This window comes from Centruroides sculpturatus, unplaced genomic scaffold (assembly GCF_000671375.1).
Source record: "Centruroides sculpturatus isolate CEXI.00-Female unplaced genomic scaffold, Cexi_2.0 scaffold1162, whole genome shotgun sequence".
NCBI classification, from domain to species: Eukaryota; Metazoa; Arthropoda; class Arachnida; order Scorpiones; family Buthidae; genus Centruroides; species Centruroides sculpturatus.
In genome coordinates, this window is record NW_019385457.1 from 154,489 (window position 1) to 178,202 (window position 23,714).

General features: G+C 28.6%; 4 protein-coding genes across 4 annotated transcripts; all 4 read left to right on the forward strand.

Annotated features, from left to right (window-relative positions):
• Positions 1-9,377: 9,377 nt before the first annotated feature.
• Positions 9,378-11,183, forward strand: LOC111639174 (V-type proton ATPase subunit H-like). The gene has a single exon (XM_023384974.1). It carries the CDS (start codon positions 9,493-9,495, stop codon positions 10,936-10,938), a length of 1,446 nt encoding a protein of 481 aa, XP_023240742.1. The 5' UTR covers positions 9,378-9,492; the 3' UTR covers positions 10,939-11,183.
• On the forward strand, positions 9,493-10,938 carry LOC111639183 (V-type proton ATPase subunit H-like). Its single transcript, XM_023384980.1, has one exon. It carries the CDS (start codon positions 9,493-9,495, stop codon positions 10,936-10,938), a length of 1,446 nt encoding a protein of 481 aa, XP_023240748.1.
• Positions 11,184-21,608: 10,425 nt separating the features above from the next.
• Positions 21,609-23,414, forward strand: LOC111639173 (V-type proton ATPase subunit H-like). Its single transcript, XM_023384973.1, has one exon. The coding sequence runs from the start codon at positions 21,724-21,726 to the stop codon at positions 23,167-23,169; it is 1,446 nt and encodes a 481-aa protein (XP_023240741.1). The 5' UTR covers positions 21,609-21,723; the 3' UTR covers positions 23,170-23,414.
• On the forward strand, positions 21,724-23,169 carry LOC111639184 (V-type proton ATPase subunit H-like). Its single transcript, XM_023384982.1, has one exon. It carries the CDS (start codon positions 21,724-21,726, stop codon positions 23,167-23,169), a length of 1,446 nt encoding a protein of 481 aa, XP_023240750.1.
• Positions 23,415-23,714: the final 300 nt, after the last annotated feature.

Genomic DNA, 23,714 nt, shown 5'->3' on the forward strand with positions numbered 1-23,714 from the left:
ATTAAGATAATTACATTATAGCCAATCTTACCCGTTTTCACAGAATGCAAGAATTAGGTCCCCCGTTTCCAGACTAATTAGAGAATTTTTACATGAATCTAAAAATATGTTTGATTTCCCGCAAAAACGCAAAAAACCGCCTGTAAATCTTGCATGCCGCTTTATATTAACACTTCCTTTGTTACTCAACACTTCCACTGTTAACACTTCTATTGTTGACACTTCCATCGTTACACATCTTCGAAGTCAACCACATATCTCCCACACTCTTATAGCACAGAATGCAAGAATTAGGTCCCCCGTTTCCAGACTAATTAGAGAATTTTTACGTCCAGTCAAACAAACTATTTTCAATTTGATCAATTTTCTGGAACATTTACAATTGTTCTATAATCAAACCAATTCGAATACAAATTCGAATTTAAAATGGTTCGAGCATTTTTAAAATCAAAATTAGAAAATCTTCGAAATCAACCACTTTAAGCCCTCATATCTCCTGCACCCTTATAGCTATCGAGACGCAACCACCATAGTGCACGAATGGAGACTTGGGGCTACTACCACATACAAACACCATTCAGGTGCGATGCATAGTTTTGGCTGAAAAGTGAAATATAGGGACACACATGTCCATTTTTATATATATGGATATATGCTCTTTGCCTCAAATTAGTAATGTCTTGCCCCTGTACATCATACTTTTCCAACAGAGTCACGCCATCATCTGTTTAACCCCATATAGGGTAAAAATTTTGAATTGAAATAATGTGACTTCTAGTTTGCATTGGAAGTTCATATACATTTTCATTGAAGTTAATCAGGGTTTCTGCCCCTCAGGTTTCCATATCTTGTCTTGGATTTTATCTGTCTAACTTTGTTCTCGAGATTAAGGAAAGACAGATGGACAACAGTGGGAATTTATAGATCTACAATTTGAAAAAATTATAGACCTATAAATTACAAACAACAAGAATGAAAGAGCATTGATAAGGACATTTTTAATTTTTAATTTGTTTTAATTTTGCTAGTTATTCTAGTATTATTAAAGAAAACTATCCTTAGATATGAAAAATTTTTGTAACAGGTAACATTCTATTATTGTTAAGATTTATTCTTGTCTTCAGAACAGTTATCAATTGAATAAAGAAAACTATCAAATTATTAAAGAACAAATATAAATTTACAAATTTTTAAGCTAGAAAAGAAACAAATCACAGAAAATATTATTTTTATAAATGAAGAGAGTAAACTAAAATCACACTTTTAATATAACTAATGAAAATTTAAAAGATTTTTAAAACAATAATATAAAATCAGCAAGCTTTTTAACTTTTCAAAAAGTTTAAAAATCTGCTGATTTTACACCCTTGCACTCTAAAAAATTGTTGTTTTATTCTTTTATTGTTTAAGGAGATACATATGAGAAAATGGACAACTTTAACTAAAAATACAGCTTTATTAATTAAAAAGAGTTCATTCTTTAATATAAAACATTTAAATATAGATATAACATTAAAGAAAAATAAATAAATATACATTTTAATAAATATTTATTATCAAATTTCAATGTTTATTTTTAAAGATTAAAATTTGATGATAAATATTTTTTAAATTGTGTTGTTTCATATTTTAGTTTAATGTAGACTCTGTTTTCAGTAAAAAAGGTTTAAGAAAGTAATTTAAAAAGTTCAATCAAACACCTTCTCTAGAAAATTTTGTTCCAGAGAAGGTGTCTTGCATCCCAGATTAATAACCCTTATTCTATGAAGATTAAATTCTGGTGTCTTTCTATGGCATCACAGATGAAATACATATTAAAGAGGTTGAGAGAATTCTATATTATTTTCCATGACCACTCTTTCATTTCTAACCATATGGGTCTCCTTCACTTAAAACTTTGATCTTGAATGTTGCAGTGGTGTGCTGTGAATTTGATGATAGGGAAGCTGTGTTTCTGTAAGAAGTTGACTTACATGGGCAATCAGTTAATTGCGCATCAGGGTCCTTCATATTCATTTGTTCGATAAGCCAGTAAAAACCATACACTTCTCTAAATGTATTTTTATAGATTATCTAACGCACTTAATAAATAAGCAAGTTTAATATAATTACCTCTGTTATATTAGATTCAAAAGATTCCCTATGCCCTCTAAATGCCAATTCTTGCTTTGAGAAAAAACATATAACATCTATTAATTTAGATATAATATATCTATTAGCCATAATTAAGTTATAATTTTCAATATTTATTTTATATTGTTTACAAATGTTAAATTCTATTCTGCTTTAATTTCCAAATTGCTTCAATTTTACGAAAGAATTGATGTGACATTTATGATTTTTGTGTCTTGCCAGCTTTACTCAAATTATTTAAATCATCAAAGCCATTCTTATTCCACATACTAATTTTATTTGAAAATAGTAGTCAAGGCCAACAAAACAATTTTTGCATTTCTATGCATCCACAAAGCCATTTTATTTGTATTCATAAATTTTATCATGAAAATGTCGAACAAATTTTTTTTGTTGACATATTTATATTTAATTTAGGCATTGATCTTTCTCTTTTAATAATGTTTCCTTTTTCATTATATGGTCTTGAGCCAAAACTTTTTTAAAATAAATTTTCAATATCACAATTACATTCTAAATTGCTAGCCATGATATAAGGGCTAAAATTAAAAATAAAATTATTAAGACTTGGTAAAATAAAATGTGTGATGGATATACAATTACAGTCGACCCCCCTATAATTACGGTCCCTATAATTACGATTCCTATAAAACTACAAAAAAATATACGTATTTTGGAAATGTTGAGTCGGATTAGTGTAGAATCGATTAATTTTATGGAAGAAAACCTTTCAATCAGCCGTAGTCTGTAAACTTGACACGTGTCGGGCTGTGATTGGAACGACTTGTAAGAAATCGGATTCCTAATAAATTGGAACGTATCTATATCTTATAGGGGGGTTGACTGTATACATACCTGGTATATTCAATTGTATGAATATACTTTTAAAGAAAATTATAATTAAATATAGTTTTGTGAAAGAAACGTACAAAAAAAATAACATAAAATAGTCTTTACTTTTTAAATATTAAAACAATCCACTTAGTTAAAATTGCTCCCTACAAGTGACTCATGGATGGAATCAGAGACAATCTTGGTAGGTGTGCAGTGTGTGCATGCATGCCAAATCCCTAGGGTGCCAATACTGGTTAATGTCAAATGTCTCTTTTGTCACATCACTAGTGTATCTCAAAGGACACAATGGGATTGTTGTACATTTTAAATGTTTCTCACCATAGCTGTAAAAATCTGAATATGTTAAAGTTAATAGTCATTTGTTTTCTAACTAATTTGTTTTAGGACCAGGTGTCTATGAAAATTTCCAAAATTTACAACTTTTTGGTCACTCTCATTGAACTGGAATTATTTGTCTTTATTGCATGTAATATTACGAAGAAATNTACAAATTAATTAGCATATAACTAAAAACTTTAAAATTTTAAAATTTGATCTATAACATTAAAATTTTTGCATATTTTAATACAAAAATGTTTATGATATATATCCATATTATTCTTAGATGCAATAATTAATAACAATTCTAATAAGTTGAATTTTAATCATCTAGAAAAGTTAAAAAATAACTAAATATAACATCTAAAATTTAAAAATTTCCTTACCTAAATTTATAAATACTTGAAAATTATGGATTAGAATATCCCGATGTTATGTTTTAATTCACATATTTTGTATTTTACAAATAAAATTTTAAGTTACAGCATTATTCAGCAATATTCAACAAAAACTTCATAATCCTAAGTAAATAAATAAATAAATAAAAGTATTTTTATAATTTATTAAAATTATTTAGAATAAAATGCAATGAATAATGCTGAAATTTAGCCTTAGTGTTTAATAACTATTAGGTAATAAAGAATGGTACTTTTCCATTAACTGGGCGCCAGTCATTTTTACTATTGTTTTTAGCGAAATCAATATTTTATTTTGTAATTCACACATTTAATATTACAATGAATATGTTTATACACATATTCATTGTAATATTAAACATGTGTACAAACATATTCATTGTAATTGAATTGAATTGTGCCCAATTAATGGAAAAGTACCTAAAGAACAAAGCAATGCATAGTACTGTATAAAATTATAATATCGGGTAGTATATTTTACAATAGAGTTTTATATTTATAAATTGAGTTTAAAAATTTCATCATAGTTAAAAACAAAAAAAGAAATAAAAAAAATGAAAGCTTTTTTAAAAAAATAAAATGTTACACACCATAAATTACTATTTTAAAAAGTTTTCTTTAAATAATTGATGTAAATATTTAATTCTAGAATATTTAATTTAAATAAAATTTGAAAATTATTGAAAAAAAAAAGGGAAAAATATTTTGCTAACAATATAATTTGAATTAAAGGATTAATAAACTTTAACAGTTTTAAAATATTATTATTATAAATAAAAATATTTTTAAAAATGATATTTAATTTAATTTATATAAAACCATTTAATACAATTAAACTTGTAAGAAAAACTAATGTATTACATTCAAATCTACCAATAATTAAACTTCTAACAAAAATTAATCTATTACATTCAAATCTACCAATAATTAAACTTCTAACAAAAATTAATCTATTACATGCAAATCTACCAATAATTAAACTTCTAACAAAAATTAATCTATTACATTCAAATCTACCAATAATTTTCCTTTTTTCCTAACATTTTTTTTTCTTTATATACAGTAAATAAGCTTTCTGCTATTCTTTCTAGGAAAGAAAACTATAAAATATTAATTTAAATATTTTAAAGTAAATGTTTCCTTGTTTTTTCTATTAGATTAAATATCACAACTAATAGAAATTTCAAATACTTTATCAGTAATACATTAGATAATAAGAATTTGCACTCAAAATATCAATTACATTGTATAAATTTTTAATAAATTAATTTTTTTCCCAAATAATTGCATGAAATAGATGTAAACAAAGTCAACTCTCATAAGGTATAATGGTTTCAAGCTGCGTGCCAATTTTAAAAACAAATGGTTATAAATTGTATCAAATAGAAGATTAAAACGTTAAAAATTACTGCCAAAATTACATAAATTTAATTTTTTCATTAATATTTTTTTCTAACCCATCCAAATTTTAAATTGTTTCGGTTATTTCGGGAAGGTAAATTGTAGGAAATTCGTTCAATTTTCGAGCCTTTATTAGATAAATGATTTACGCGTAGAAGCATAAATAATTTTATAACGAATGCATTAATTTATTTATTAAAAAATTAGTAAAATTAAACTTACTTTTATGTAATGACTTCGACATTTTTTAATTCTTCTCCGAAACACCACATCGTCGTGTGCTATAAATATTTAGAAGATGGCGACACTCGTCTGTAAACATGTGCTGAATGGCACGTCGTCCTCTAGACTTTTTCCTTTCTTTTCTCGATCGTTCTTATATCTTTCGACTTATAATGTTATTGTGAGTAAATTGAATATATAAATATGTTTATATATTTGTTTAATTTATCGGTTGCCAACGAACATGTTATTTGTGAAACGTGTTATTACGTGACTCGATTATCAACGAATGTATGTACCTCGTTATTGAAGGCTTTAAAAGCTTTGGATTGTTGACACATCCTGTGATAAAAATAAATTTACCACGTTTAACCTCGAGTAGTTTCTTGACATCGATTCAAATTCTTTATTTTTCTAATAATAATTTTTAAATTATCAATTTTTTTAAAGTAAATAAAAGTAATATTTGCCAAATTAACACTTATCACATGCTTGTACTGTTAATCATAGCAACAGTTATCGAAAAAACTGTTGCTATGATTAGTATAAAATAATTTAAATTAATCATTTAAATTATTTTATATCAGTTGTGGTTAATCTTAAAAATAAATTCAATGACATTTCAAATTAATTTACCAAAATAGAATTAAAAAAAAAACTTTTTAAATGTAGTGTTTCAAAATTGTCTACAGTGTATATTCGACAAGTATAGAATTATATAGTAAAATCACTATGATACAAAAACTTAATATTGATCATTATAAATAATAATAATATATGTAAATAATAAATTAATTCTTTAATAAATTTATATTTCAGCTAAAGAAAAATTTTCATTTAACAAGATGTATATATTTATCACAAGAATTATCGAGGATAGGTGTGCCGATACTTCAACAAATTTTTAAAAATTTATCCACTGGTTACGTAAACTATTCGAAAACTAGTAATGAAGATAAAAATTCCGAAAAAATAATTCTTTTGGGACACGACGATAAAGTCTTAGGAATTAGGATGAAGTCTGAAGCAGAATTATTTGCAAATAAAAAAGACATGACGTAAGTCTTATTAATTAAATGTGAGTTTCAATATTTAGTTGGTAATTTATATTTAAATATACATAGAACAATTTACTTGAAAATGGAATTTCAATGTATTGTGTTTGGTTCCAAAGTACTTGCACACTATATGCTGAAAATTAACAAAATAAGAAAAAGCTTGCTAGTACAGTACTTTCAATATTGTATTAATGTTATCTTCAAATCAAATCTGGAACATACATAAATACATAATTTTTGTTTTAAGAGGCTTTAAAATCTGACTAGCCAGACGATGACATTAATTAATACAATATAGTATTGAAAGTACTAGTGAGTTTTTTGGTATTAAAGTCAAACTAATGCCAGTAGACAGTTATTTTCTTGGTTGTTTTTGTATAGCTCTGAAAAGAAATTCTTAACTCTTCAAAATGTATTTTAAAATAACTATAACTATATATGTATGTATATATATATATATATATACCTATATATCAGACAGTATTATATTTGTTTCTCTAATTACTAGAAGCAAAAACATGAATAATAATAGGAGTAATCTTCAAAGATATATAGAATAAGCTGCAATTAATTATATTTCTCTCTCATCAATGCCCGTTCTAATTTAGACTCTTCTGTATGCACTAAAGCCTATTATGAAAGGAAAAAGACAGTTTTTTTTTCTGCTTTCAAGATACCTTTCGACCAATATGTCATCTGAATACTCTGTCATCATTATATAATGATAGGCTAATATACTACCGTATAAGTTTAAGAAAATCTATCATATTTTATTGAATACATTGAAGTAACGAGCTTACTAAATATTTTATAGAGATGATCTAAATGTGTACAGAATATCGTATTAAAAGGTTGATCGCAAAATGATTGATTATATTGCATAAATAATAATTTAAAAATTAATACGAGAATATTTACATGAAAGTTAATACTTTAAAGAATCAAGAGGTTTGCATCGGATTCGAAGATTAGAAATGGTCAGGATGGAGCTATAAGAAATACTTAAATGTGATTAAAGATTCTAATTCGAATTTGGAGTAGAATTGGATTATATAGAGTATTTTGGAGTATGTATACTCCAAAATCCTCTTTATAAGATTTCAAATCAAGCGATTTAATACCTTTTCCAAAAATTCTTTCGATTTGAAACTCCTTACAAATTTCTACGATGGTAAAAGTAATGAGATATTTTTATTTCCTGGCTGTTTAGAAAGAAAAACTGATAGACTAAACACCAGAAATTTCATAATGTCATTATTTAAAATACATTCAACCAATCGATTTAAGATCACTCTCTAACATCTATTCTTATTATTAGTAAGATTGTTTGTTATCAGTACTAAAAGAGAGTTTCTGCTCATTTTTTTGAAAATAATAATACAGAATACAAATATTGACGAAAATATTCTCAAATAAATAATATTAAACTATCTCAGATTGCATCTTTCAAAATTTTCAAATGCAATCCGAGAACTCATAAAATATGTTTGCAAGTATCAAAAATGTGTTCAGCATCACCTAAGAATCATTTAAAAAATAATTGCTATAACAGTTCAAATTGCAGTTTCCAATAAAAACACAAATAAAAAAGCATTTTAAAATATAGAATAGTTTTTTTCTCTCATTATTTTTTTTGTTTCTAAAATTTCGCTTTATTTAATTGAAAAATTTTTTTAAAGTAATAAAAATAAATTACATTTATTGTGAAGACTTTGAAGTTTTTAAATTAAAAAATATAAATGTATATTAAAAACAATTATAACAATCTTATTATTTAAAAAACAAAAAAATTTTAAAGACTTTTTCTCCTTAACACAATTGTGTATTTTTTTAATCAATTAAAATGAATAATTATGTTAAAAATTATTCATTTTAATTTTATTCATTTTAAAACTGTAGTATTGTTTAATATAAAATACTTATTTCCTTATTATTTTTAAATTATATTATATACATCTACTAATTTACACAGATAAAATTAAGTTTATAAAAGCTATATTATGATTAATTAAACCCAAGATTAAATGGAAAATGGTTTTTGATATAAAAATTAATCTAATTTTGATTCAAAACTTTTAAATCTCATTTTACATATTCGTAAAGACTATTTTAAATTAATTTTCATCTTCAATNTCAGTAGGACACTCAGGATCTAATTTTAGGAAGCCCAGTTGAATGAATAAAAAACTTTTAACGTGAATTCAATAAAATTCCCACGCTAATTCGTAAATAGTTTAGAAACAGAAGACAACACCATACAGGCCCACCAGTGGCCAAGCGGTTCTGTTCCCCCGAACACCGGTAGTTCAGTCGTGGGTTGGCACCTGTCCAGGACAGGCTGGTCACATGGAGTTTTCTGGGTTTTCTCCACGTCTGTAACGCCCAAATAGGGGCCAGTTACTCTTAAAAGGCATCCCTCCTAGACAGATTGCTCAAGTGTTGCGCTCCATAAATTAACAAACAAACACAACACCATTTAAATTAAAACATGAATTTTAATTAAAAATTTTTGGATTATTTTCTAGTGTTTGTTTTCCTTTTTCTTTGGAGGGTGTCGAGACCCCATGGCCTCCCCTTTGGGTGCACCAATGATGACTTTTAACATAGTAAACATAAGAAAATATGGGTCCAGCCCGGCCCATTGTGGTCCTGGCTTAACCCGAGTGTGGAGAGGAGGCCGATCCGACATTTCTGTCGGTTTTTAAACATTGCCAGAACTAATCAATTAATAAATTTAATTTATTTCGATATAAATATACTCTTAAAGAATTTATCTTAATTCAATTTTGATTTTTTTTTTGTTTTTTAAATTATCGGAAACGATAACATATAATAAAACTATTATAAAAAAATTTTAGTAATTATTATCAAAAATAATAAAACTTTTCTCAAAATATTATTATTAAAATTAAATAAACGTTTATTCCGTTAAATGATTGCATTTTGTAAATCGTTTCGAGAAATAATCTCGTATCAGCTGGTACGCCATTGCAGTGAGTGACGTCATACTCGTTAAACGTAATTCACGTGACGGAGTGTAAGTTGTGGGAGCGGTTTTGTTGTTATAGGCAAGAAAGTGTGTTTTCAAGATGGATTTGTCGTCGAAGTATAACTCTGTGCTCTCTTCGTTGCCAGATGATATCGAGAAAGGCGGAATGTACGCTGCTACCAGCGTTCTTCAACAAAAAGCTAACGAAATTCGATCGCTAACTGTTAGCTGGCAGTCGTATTTGCAAATTCAGATGATCTCGGAAGACGATTACAACCTGATCGTAGAGTTCGATTCCTCGCTGCCCGGGAAACGAGAGCAACTACTGAAAGAAAACCCAACTAAATGCGTTCGGACATTTCTTAATTTGATACATCACATATCTAAAGAACAAACATTACAGCGAGTTCTTGTTATGATCGACGATATGTTTCAAGAAGATAAGTCTCGAGTCGAAATATTTAAGGATTACGCAAAGCGTAAACACGAATCCGTTTGGAAGAATTTTACAAATTTACTGAGCCGACAGGATCCCTTTATCACGAACATGACCGGCAGAATCATAGCCAAAATGGCCTGTTGGAGTCACGAGTTAATGGACGGATCGGATCTTCACTTGTATCTCACTTGGTTAAAGGATCAGTTGCGAATACCGGGAAACGAGTACATACAGTCTGTTGCTCGCTGTCTGCAGATGATGCTTCGTATAGACGAGTACAGGATGATTTTTGTCACCGTCGACGGAGTTTCCACCATCGTGACGGTGCTGGCGGGCAAGGTGGATTTCCAAATTCAGTATCAGCTGATCTTTTGCCTTTGGGTGATGACTTTTAACGGCTTCTTGGCCGAAAAAATGTGTAAATATAAAGTAATTCCGATTCTGTCGGATATTCTCAGTGAGTCAGCCAAAGAAAAGGTATGGAGAGTTATTTTGGCCACTTTTCGTAATTTGATTGAAAAACCAGATAATTCTGAGAGCAGCAGAGATAATGCCATTGCGATGGTACAATGTAAGGTGTTAAAACAATTGGAAATTTTACAAGGACGTAAGTGTGACGATCCAGATATTGAAGAAGATATAAAATTCTTAAATGAAACCTTACAAGCTAGTGTGCAAGATCTAAGTTCGTTTGATGAGTATTCGTCTGAATTGATGTCGACTCGCTTAGAATGGAGTCCAGTTCATAATTCTGCCAAGTTTTGGAGAGAGAATGCCTTCAGGTTGAATGAGAAAAATTACGAATTGTTGAAGATTCTTATTCGACTTTTAGAAATAAGCACGGATCCTTTAGTATTGAGTGTTGCTGCTCACGATATTGGAGAATACGTTCGACATTATCCCCGTGGAAAGCAAGTGATAGAAAAATTGGGTGGAAAGCAATTAGTTATGCAGTTGTTAACGCATACGGATCCCAATGTTCGATATCAAGCACTATTGTGTGTGCAGAAATTAATGGTATATAACTGGGAGTATCTTGGTCGGCAGCTTGAGAAGGAAACTACTGGTATTTCCAAAGGTCCTGCTGCATTTGCTGCTAAAGCTTGATATTAATTAATAAGTTATTAATATATGGGTTTAAAAATATTTTTGTTTTAATTAATATTGATGACTAATTTCAATGTTAATATCTTAATTAAGATTTATTTTCATTTAGGCAAACTGGATAAATAAAATAATTGTTGAAGATATATGAGAAAATAATTTGTTTAATTGTAAATTTGATATACTGTATTAAGTGAATATTAGAATACATTATTATGTGAAGTGAGAATAAAATTATAAATTGTAAATATGAGATAAAATAAATATTCCTGTAATCTACAGTGTACTGTTTTGGTTTAACTAGAGTTCTGCACAGCTGGAGCAAGACGTAGCTAATTATATCTAAGGTTTTAAGCAATAATAATACTGATTTTTAGTTCTAAAACCTTGATCTATTGCTTAATAAATTATATACTATTTTATTACATTTTTAAATGCAGAATTAAATTGCTAGTAAGAGTGATCTAATGGATCAGGAGATATCATTTTTTTAATGATAATGATTGAAAAAGTTGCTTTTATCTGTTGATGTAAAATGACATATGCTTAGAACAGTTTAAAGCATTTTTAAAAGTTAAGAAACTACATGAAGCATAAACTATTTTTATATAAACAACTAACAAGTGCATAATTATTTTTAGTTAGAATATAATAGTTGAAGAGAATAACAATTATTTATTAGAAAAAGGATCAATAGTATTCTTAACCTCCATTAATATTAGAACTACCAAATGTGTTATTTCTAATTTGTAGCAATTTCAATAACATTGTATAGAAAAGAGTATCAAAAAATATCAGTTTGCATTTATTTTTAAAGTTTGATATTGCAATAACATAATTTAGATTTATCATTTAAGGAATGGTTTATGAAAATAGTCATTTAGGATATATATATATAAGAAAAGTATAAATTTTATAAATACTAAATATATAAAATTCACAATATAATGCTTGAATAATTGTAATGTATATGTATATGATTTTTATTCATACTGCTAAATAAAGCTATAAATAATTGTTACTTATTCAAGTATGAGAGAAAGAAATGGGAAAAAAATTGTTTTGGAAAAAATTAATTTAAAATTTAATATAAATATTTTGAAACAGATCAAGATTAATTTAAGAATTATATTTAAATCATAACCAATGTTTTATATTAAAATTTTATTATAAAATAAAATTGTCTGAAAATTTTTATACAGTATATTTATTTAACTTTGCTTGTAACAATAATAATTAGCAAGTAATAATTTGTATTAAATAATTTGCTTCAACTGCTATAAAAAATTGTAATACAAATAATAATAATGCAGTTTATTAAAATTGATTTAATGAAATCAGTTTAAGCAAAATTAATTTTAAAAAATCCCAATGATTTTGGCATTAAGGTTGTGCAAATTTAGCCTTTTTCAAATCAAATGTTTAAATTTATTCGAAGAAATTAAAATTTTATTTAATATATGAGTTGAGAATAATGATTTTTGTGTTTCTCAAAACACTTATCACCAATATAATAGAATAAAATTTTATATTTGATTGTAAAAAAGTTTGTAAAAGTTAATTGTACATTTAAGTTTGGCTTATTTTCGACTACCATATACAGTTTTTATTATAATAATAGTACCAGTATTTACAGAAGATCCCCTTCAGAGTAAACTGAACTCCTGAAGTGTGTAGTTACTGAATCAAAAGATCACCTTTCAGATTCTGTAACTACACACTTTGCCAATGCTTGTACCACTTATTAAAATAGTTTGGCTACCAACTCTGTTAATTTCTTCAATGCAGTTGTTACGGTGCCTTTTCATTGCAGCACATTTTAATATGAAAGGCCTAATGCATTACAAGTTTGTTCCCACCAACAGGTCTGGTAACAAGGAGTCTTATACTGACATTATTGATTGTCTTCATGACACAAGATGAAAACTACCTTGTATCTAGCAAGCAACAACCATCACAACAATGCCCTATCACATTGTACTCTCCTGGTTAGTGAATATCTGGCAAAATAACTTCCCATAACCTTCTCATAACCTTTTGTTTATAGTTTTCACCAAAATGAAAGCTTTACTGAAGAGTTGTAGATTTAAATCAGCATATGAGGTAGAAAGTACTGTAACAATTGCACACAAGAAGACAATGCATAATAACATGCAGTGCATGCTGGTTCTAAATCAGTTACAGTTAGGGACTAGGGAGACTTGGGTAGGAGTAACGTAAGTAACCTAAATTAAGAAAGAACACTACAGATGACTTAGCTGTATTGGATATTGGAGATGTGTATGAATACGAATCCTACAAGCAAAAAAAAAAGGTCGACAGGTTGCTCACGATATTCCTGGACAAAATTAATAGTTCACCTGGACAGTGAGTCGATTCCTGGACTGTCCGGGTGAAAACCGGATGGGTGTTAACACTATTCACATAATTAGGTGAGGGCAGCCATATATCTAGCATGCAGATGGCTAACAGCTGAGAACTGGTCCTGGATAGAATCATTGGAAGCATTTTCGTGTGTAGCTTCCGCTAGCTAAACCATGTGAGGTTGATGCTCTGTAAAGTGCATGTGTGAATGCATATAATCTGGCTGCTTGGAAGCTGACCTGGTTTTGACAATACAGTGCTTTCATTCTGCCACTGATATTCGAATATACAATAGCAATCTTATTGTTTTTTTCACATGTAATATAGAAATTTGTAATAAGATACATAATGCAGTTACAATAAAATATTAATTTTAATTAATTCAAAGTACGTTAAAATATGAAAATAATCACACAATATATATTTATATTTTAGAAATATAAGGGAAGCAGCATTTCCACCGTTTCCAATGATGGCATGCCACTGGTATGTTGAGAAGAATTTATCAGATCAAGTGTGTCATTGGGCACTATCCTTTATCTCATTGCACCTCAAACAGAGGGAAAATATTGTGAATACTAGAATCATGGCATAAGAGAATCTTGAGTGTTCCTATAATTTATCTTCATAGTACAATTAAGTTTAATGTTTATCAGCATTGTGTGTGTTTCTTGCTTGAAACAGAAACTATATAACAGAACAGATCCTGTTCTGTTCCTGTCACTTGGGAAAAATTATTTTAAAGCATGATATTAGTTTATCTTTGTTTTCTAAATGAATCAAAAATTACTACTGTGAAATTATTTATCGAAATCACAGAGATAATCATAGACAAAGTGGTCCTTCTATGCAGAGCCGGCCCTACCATAAGGCGAAAGGAGCAGCCGCTCCAGGCGCTAAGTCCTAGGGGGCGCCTCAGTGGTAAAGAAAATTAAAGGGTATAAATTTGGGGCAACCAAGGGCAGTGGTGTAGCGAAGGGGTGCAAGGGGGTGTATCAAGCACCGGGCGCCACTCGCAGAGGGGCGCCCAAAGGGTCTCCAAGACAAACTATATGTGTTTCTGGAGGGGGCGCCAATAAAGTGTCGTGCCCCGAGCGCCAGTTATGTTCGCTACGCTACTGACCAAGGGGGCGCCATAATAGGATCTCGCTCCATCCTAAAACTTGCCTCGGGCCGGCACTGCTTCTATGAAAGACTTGATAATTTAGAAGAAAAACAGAAAGGTAGAAAAATTTTATTTTTACATAAGATTTAAAATCACACGAATGGAACAAGTAAACAGTTAAACTTGTGATAGCATCAATTAGCCATATATACTCATATTGGGTTGCAATTTGGAAAAATTGAAGTCATAAATTCCACTGTCATCTGTGTGCCGATCTGTCCGTCCTTAATCTCAAGAACAGTGTTAGATAAATGAAATTCAAGAACAAATATGGATAGCATTGGGGCAGGCGGCCCTGATTAACTATGTATGAACTTTTCATGAAAACCAGAAGTCATGTTATTTTAATTCAAATATTTTCTCCTGAAAGATGTTAGATAGATGACCAGAATGACTCTGTTGTTAAAGGAGAAGTATGATATACAGGGGAAAGCCACTACTAATTTGAGGTGGAAAGCATATATTTTAAATTAAATAAATTAAAAAATATGAATAAAAATTGCAGCTTGATATTGTGACGATGTCACAATAAATAATTGCTTGTATTATTTATTTTCTTTTCAACAAAATAAATAGCAATTTTATAAAGGAAAATTGTTATGTTAGCATATAAAACATACAGTAATTATTCAATCTTTTACAAGATAATAATAACTACTACTGTAAGATATATCACATTGTCTATTAAATAAAAAATAAATAAAATTATTCTATATTAAAAAAATTGAAACCAGAAAATTCATTATTGATGATAAAATAAGAGCACTTTTATTGATAATAGGGTTGCTGACTGCCCTCTGTTGAATTGTATTGTCTTCCATTTTATCAATAATGACATCTTTTGAGTACAATTTTAATTTTTTGTTTAATTCTAAAATATTATTGGCAGATGATGATCCAATATTTTATTTTCTTATTCTAAATCTTTATGATTCATTAGAGTAACAGAAAGAGAATAACACTACCTTCTATTAATCAGAGTCAGATAAGCAGGTAAGATTTATGGACCCAATTAGGATGGCATTATACTGTACAAACAGTTGGTAATAATTCAAAAATTGAATTTAAAACTTATTTATTGTCTACTTAACATTTTGTAATTTATGGTCAGAAAAATATTTATAACAAACTATATTATAAATGTCCATGAAATGTCCTTTTTTTGTACTAGAAAGTTGGTAACCCTGATTGAAAATAGGTGTTATATGTTACCTATCCAGAATTGAAAGTTTAAAAGTAAAATATATTAAATAAGAAAAATATGAAAATATGTCAGATTATCATATTTTTTTTAAATAAATAAAGAATTCTTTGGTATGTTTTGGATTAATTATTTTAAAAAATTATTTTAAAATATCATTTAAATTATTAGTCGAATAATTATTTAGTCATCAAATTTAGTTATTTAACAGTCATTAAGTTGACTTCTCAATTATATCATTAATTTACAAAAGCAAATGTCATAACTAGAACATTTGGCAAAATATTTTAAGTTACATGTTTCATAATATATTATTATTTTAGTTATATTTTTATATGTACTTGTTTAAAACATTTTAGACTGGTTTTTTTTTATTAGTTTATCTTTTACATTTTAATTTTAAAATATGTTTAATAATACATGCTGATATTTCTATACAATACAATTCTATAAAAGATATATTTGTCATAACAATGTTCTTTATAAATATCAACATAAATAAAAATACAAGTCATTGAAATTATCAGAATAAAATATAATGAATATGCATAACTTTTATTTACATAAATAAAAATTATGTATACAATTGAAAATAACGGAATATTACAATTACTTTATATATATATATATTTCTGTTAATGTTTAAAAAAAATTATTACATTACTCCAGAAGATAGTAACTTATTATATTATAAAATATATAATTAAATAATACTGCATGTACTGTATATTTATATTTAACTTTTCTTTGAAAATGTATAATAACCAAACTGTAAACTGTTACATAAACTTGTTAATTAAAAACTATTGTAAATTAATTAATTAATTAATGACTTTCAGTAGGACACTCAGGATCTAATTTTAGGAAGCCCAGTTGAATGAATAAAAAACTTTTAACGTGAATTCAATAAAATTCCCACGCTAATTCGTAAATAGTTTAGAAACAGAAGACAACACCATACAGGCCCACCAGTGGCCAAGCGGTTCTGTTCCCCCGAACACCGGTAGTTCAGTCGTGGGTTGGCACCTGTCCAGGACAGGCTGGTCACATGGAGTTTTCTGGGTTTTCTCCACGTCTGTAACGCCCAAATAGGGGCCAGTTACTCTTAAAAGGCATCCCTCCTAGACAGATTGCTCAAGTGTTGCGCTCCATAAATTAACAAACAAACACAACACCATTTAAATTAAAACATGAATTTTAATTAAAAATTTTTGGATTATTTTCTAGTGTTTGTTTTCCTTTTTCTTTGGAGGGTGTCGAGACCCCATGGCCTCCCCTTTGGGTGCACCAATGATGACTTTTAACATAGTAAACATAAGAAAATATGGGTCCAGCCCGGCCCATTGTGGTCCTGGCTTAACCCGAGTGTGGAGAGGAGGCCGATCCGACATTTCTGTCGGTTTTTAAACATTGCCAGAACTAATCAATTAATAAATTTAATTTATTTCGATATAAATATACTCTTAAAGAATTTATCTTAATTCAATTTTGATTTTTTTTTTGTTTTTTAAATTATCGGAAACGATAACATATAATAAAACTATTATAAAAAAATTTTAGTAATTATTATCAAAAATAATAAAACTTTTCTCAAAATATTATTATTAAAATTAAATAAACGTTTATTCCGTTAAATGATTGCATTTTGTAAATCGTTTCGAGAAATAATCTCGTATCAGCTGGTACGCCATTGCAGTGAGTGACGTCATACTCGTTAAACGTAATTCACGTGACGGAGTGTAAGTTGTGNTTACATCATATCTCCCACACTCTTATAGCACAGAATGCAAGAATTAGGTCCCCCGTTTCCAGACTAATTAGAGAATTTTTACGTCCAGTCAAACAAATTATTTTCAATTTGATCAATTTTCTGGAACATTTACAATTGTTCTATAATCAAACCAATTCGAATACAAATTCGAATTTAAAATGGTTCGAGCATTTTTAAAATCAAAATTAGAAAATCTTCGAAATCAACCACTTTAAGCCCTCATATCTCCTGCACCCTTATAGCTATCGAGACGCAACCACCATAGTGCACGAATGGAGACTTGGGGCTACTACCACATACAAACACCATTCAGGTGCGATGCATAGTTTTGGCTGAAAAGTGAAATATAGGGACACACATGTCCATTTTTATATATATGGATATATGCTCTTTGCCTCAAATTAGTAATGTCTTGCCCCTGTACATCATACTTTTCCAACAGAGTCACGCCATCATCTGTTTAACCCCATATAGGGTAAAAATTTTGAATTGAAATAATGTGACTTCTAGTTTGCATTGGAAGTTCATATACATTTTCATTGAAGTTAATCAGGGTTTCTGCCCCTCAGGTTTCCATATCTTGTCTTGGATTTTATCTGTCTAACTTTGTTCTCGAGATTAAGGAAAGACAGATGGACAACAGTGGGAATTTATAGATCTACAATTTGAAAAAATTATAGACCTATAAATTACAAACAACAAGAATGAAAGAGCATTGATAAGGACATTTTTAATTTTTAATTTGTTTTAATTTTGCTAGTTATTCTAGTATTATTAAAGAAAACTATCCTTAGATATGAAAAATTTTTGTAACAGGTAACATTCTATTATTGTTAAGATTTATTCTTGTCTTCAGAACAGTTATCAATTGAATAAAGAAAACTATCAAATTATTAAAGAACAAATATAAATTTACAAATTTTTAAGCTAGAAAAGAAACAAATCACAGAAAATATTATTTTTATAAATGAAGAGAGTAAACTAAAATCACACTTTTAATATAACTAATGAAAATTTAAAAGATTTTTAAAACAATAATATAAAATCAGCAAGCTTTTTAACTTTTCAAAAAGTTTAAAAATCTGCTGATTTTACACCCTTGCACTCTAAAAAATTGTTGTTTTATTCTTTTATTGTTTAAGGAGATACATATGAGAAAATGGACAACTTTAACTAAAAATACAGCTTTATTAATTAAAAAGAGTTCATTCTTTAATATAAAACATTTAAATATAGATATAACATTAAAGAAAAATAAATAAATATACATTTTAATAAATATTTATTATCAAATTTCAATGTTTATTTTTAAAGATTAAAATTTGATGATAAATATTTTTTAAATTGTGTTGTTTCATATTTTAGTTTAATGTAGACTCTGTTTTCAGTAAAAAAGGTTTAAGAAAGTAATTTAAAAAGTTCAATCAAACACCTTCTCTAGAAAATTTTGTTCCAGAGAAGGTGTCTTGCATCCCAGATTAATAACCCTTATTCTATGAAGATTAAATTCTGGTGTCTTTCTATGGCATCACAGATGAAATACATATTAAAGAGGTTGAGAGAATTCTATATTATTTTCCATGACCACTCTTTCATTTCTAACCATATGGGTCTCCTTCACTTAAAACTTTGATCTTGAATGTTGCAGTGGTGTGCTGTGAATTTGATGATAGGGAAGCTGTGTTTCTGTAAGAAGTTGACTTACATGGGCAATCAGTTAATTGCGCATCAGGGTCCTTCATATTCATTTGTTCGATAAGCCAGTAAAAACCATACACTTCTCTAAATGTATTTTTATAGATTATCTAACGCACTTAATAAATAAGCAAGTTTAATATAATTACCTCTGTTATATTAGATTCAAAAGATTCCCTATGCCCTCTAAATGCCAATTCTTGCTTTGAGAAAAAACATATAACATCTATTAATTTAGATATAATATATCTATTAGCCATAATTAAGTTATAATTTTCAATATTTATTTTATATTGTTTACAAATGTTAAATTCTATTCTGCTTTAATTTCCAAATTGCTTCAATTTTACGAAAGAATTGATGTGACATTTATGATTTTTGTGTCTTGCCAGCTTTACTCAAATTATTTAAATCATCAAAGCCATTCTTATTCCACATACTAATTTCATNATTTTAATTTTTTGTTTAATTCTAAAATATTATTGGCAGATGATGATCCAATATTTTATTTTCTTATTCTAAATCTTTATGATTCATTAGAGTAACAGAAAGAGAATAACACTACCTTCTATTAATCAGAGTCAGATAAGCAGGTAAGATTTATGGACCCAATTAGGATGGCATTATACTGTACAAACAGTTGGTAATAATTCAAAAATTGAATTTAAAACTTATTTATTGTCTACTTAACATTTTGTAATTTATGGTCAGAAAAATATTTATAACAAACTATATTATAAATGTCCATGAAATGTCCTTTTTTTGTACTAGAAAGTTGGTAACCCTGATTGAAAATAGGTGTTATATGTTACCTATCCAGAATTGAAAGTTTAAAAGTAAAATATATTAAATAAGAAAAATATGAAAATATGTCAGATTATCATATTTTTTTTAAATAAATAAAGAATTCTTTGGTATGTTTTGGATTAATTATTTTAAAAAATTATTTTAAAATATCATTTAAATTATTAGTCGAATAATTATTTAGTCATCAAATTTAGTTATTTAACAGTCATTAAGTTGACTTCTCAATTATATCATTAATTTACAAAAGCAAATGTCATAACTAGAACATTTGGCAAAATATTTTAAGTTACATGTTTCATAATATATTATTATTTTAGTTATATTTTTATATGTACTTGTTTAAAACATTTTAGACTGGTTTTTTTTTATTAGTTTATCTTTTACATTTTAATTTTAAAATATGTTTAATAATACATGCTGATATTTCTATACAATACAATTCTATAAAAGATATATTTGTCATAACAATGTTCTTTATAAATATCAACATAAATAAAAATACAAGTCATTGAAATTATCAGAATAAAATATAATGAATATGCATAACTTTTATTTACATAAATAAAAATTATGTATACAATTGAAAATAACGGAATATTACAATTACTTTATATATATATATATTTCTGTTAATGTTTAAAAAAAATTATTACATTACTCCAGAAGATAGTAACTTATTATATTATAAAATATATAATTAAATAATACTGCATGTACTGTATATTTATATTTAACTTTTCTTTGAAAATGTATAATAACCAAACTGTAAACTGTTACATAAACTTGTTAATTAAAAACTATTGTAAATTAATTAATTAATTAATGACTTTCAGTAGGACACTCAGGATCTAATTTTAGGAAGCCCAGTTGAATGAATAAAAAACTTTTAACGTGAATTCAATAAAATTCCCACGCTAATTCGTAAATAGTTTAGAAACAGAAGACAACACCATACAGGCCCACCAGTGGCCAAGCGGTTCTGTTCCCCCGAACACCGGTAGTTCAGTCGTGGGTTGGCACCTGTCCAGGACAGGCTGGTCACATGGAGTTTTCTGGGTTTTCTCCACGTCTGTAACGCCCAAATAGGGGCCAGTTACTCTTAAAAGGCATCCCTCCTAGACAGATTGCTCAAGTGTTGCGCTCCATAAATTAACAAACAAACACAACACCATTTAAATTAAAACATGAATTTTAATTAAAAATTTTTGGATTATTTTCTAGTGTTTGTTTTCCTTTTTCTTTGGAGGGTGTCGAGACCCCATGGCCTCCCCTTTGGGTGCACCAATGATGACTTTTAACATAGTAAACATAAGAAAATATGGGTCCAGCCCGGCCCATTGTGGTCCTGGCTTAACCCGAGTGTGGAGAGGAGGCCGATCCGACATTTCTGTCGGTTTTTAAACATTGCCAGAACTAATCAATTAATAAATTTAATTTATTTCGATATAAATATACTCTTAAAGAATTTATCTTAATTCAATTTTGATTTTTTTTTTGTTTTTTAAATTATCGGAAACGATAACATATAATAAAACTATTATAAAAAAATTTTAGTAATTATTATCAAAAATAATAAAACTTTTCTCAAAATATTATTATTAAAATTAAATAAACGTTTATTCCGTTAAATGATTGCATTTTGTAAATCGTTTCGAGAAATAATCTCGTATCAGCTGGTACGCCATTGCAGTGAGTGACGTCATACTCGTTAAACGTAATTCACGTGACGGAGTGTAAGTTGTGGGAGCGGTTTTGTTGTTATAGGCAAGAAAGTGTGTTTTCAAGATGGATTTGTCGTCGAAGTATAACTCTGTGCTCTCTTCGTTGCCAGATGATATCGAGAAAGGCGGAATGTACGCTGCTACCAGCGTTCTTCAACAAAAAGCTAACGAAATTCGATCGCTAACTGTTAGCTGGCAGTCGTATTTGCAAATTCAGATGATCTCGGAAGACGATTACAACCTGATCGTAGAGTTCGATTCCTCGCTGCCCGGGAAACGAGAGCAACTACTGAAAGAAAACCCAACTAAATGCGTTCGGACATTTCTTAATTTGATACATCACATATCTAAAGAACAAACATTACAGCGAGTTCTTGTTATGATCGACGATATGTTTCAAGAAGATAAGTCTCGAGTCGAAATATTTAAGGATTACGCAAAGCGTAAACACGAATCCGTTTGGAAGAATTTTACAAATTTACTGAGCCGACAGGATCCCTTTATCACGAACATGACCGGCAGAATCATAGCCAAAATGGCCTGTTGGAGTCACGAGTTAATGGACGGATCGGATCTTCACTTGTATCTCACTTGGTTAAAGGATCAGTTGCGAATACCGGGAAACGAGTACATACAGTCTGTTGCTCGCTGTCTGCAGATGATGCTTCGTATAGACGAGTACAGGATGATTTTTGTCACCGTCGACGGAGTTTCCACCATCGTGACGGTGCTGGCGGGCAAGGTGGATTTCCAAATTCAGTATCAGCTGATCTTTTGCCTTTGGGTGATGACTTTTAACGGCTTCTTGGCCGAAAAAATGTGTAAATATAAAGTAATTCCGATTCTGTCGGATATTCTCAGTGAGTCAGCCAAAGAAAAGGTATGGAGAGTTATTTTGGCCACTTTTCGTAATTTGATTGAAAAACCAGATAATTCTGAGAGCAGCAGAGATAATGCCATTGCGATGGTACAATGTAAGGTGTTAAAACAATTGGAAATTTTACAAGGACGTAAGTGTGACGATCCAGATATTGAAGAAGATATAAAATTCTTAAATGAAACCTTACAAGCTAGTGTGCAAGATCTAAGTTCGTTTGATGAGTATTCGTCTGAATTGATGTCGACTCGCTTAGAATGGAGTCCAGTTCATAATTCTGCCAAGTTTTGGAGAGAGAATGCCTTCAGGTTGAATGAGAAAAATTACGAATTGTTGAAGATTCTTATTCGACTTTTAGAAATAAGCACGGATCCTTTAGTATTGAGTGTTGCTGCTCACGATATTGGAGAATACGTTCGACATTATCCCCGTGGAAAGCAAGTGATAGAAAAATTGGGTGGAAAGCAATTAGTTATGCAGTTGTTAACGCATACGGATCCCAATGTTCGATATCAAGCACTATTGTGTGTGCAGAAATTAATGGTATATAACTGGGAGTATCTTGGTCGGCAGCTTGAGAAGGAAACTACTGGTATTTCCAAAGGTCCTGCTGCATTTGCTGCTAAAGCTTGATATTAATTAATAAGTTATTAATATATGGGTTTAAAAATATTTTTGTTTTAATTAATATTGATGACTAATTTCAATGTTAATATCTTAATTAAGATTTATTTTCATTTAGGCAAACTGGATAAATAAAATAATTGTTGAAGATATATGAGAAAATAATTTGTTTAATTGTAAATTTGATATACTGTATTAAGTGAATATTAGAATACATTATTATGTGAAGTGAGAATAAAATTATAAATTGTAAATATGAGATAAAATAAATATTCCTGTAATCTACAGTGTACTGTTTTGGTTTAACTAGAGTTCTGCACAGCTGGAGCAAGACGTAGCTAATTATATCTAAGGTTTTAAGCAATAATAATACTGATTTTTAGTTCTAAAACCTTGATCTATTGCTTAATAAATTATATACTATTTTATTACATTTTTAAATGCAGAATTAAATTGCTAGTAAGAGTGATCTAATGGATCAGGAGATATCATTTTTTTAATGATAATGATTGAAAAAGTTGCTTTTATCTGTTGATGTAAAATGACATATGCTT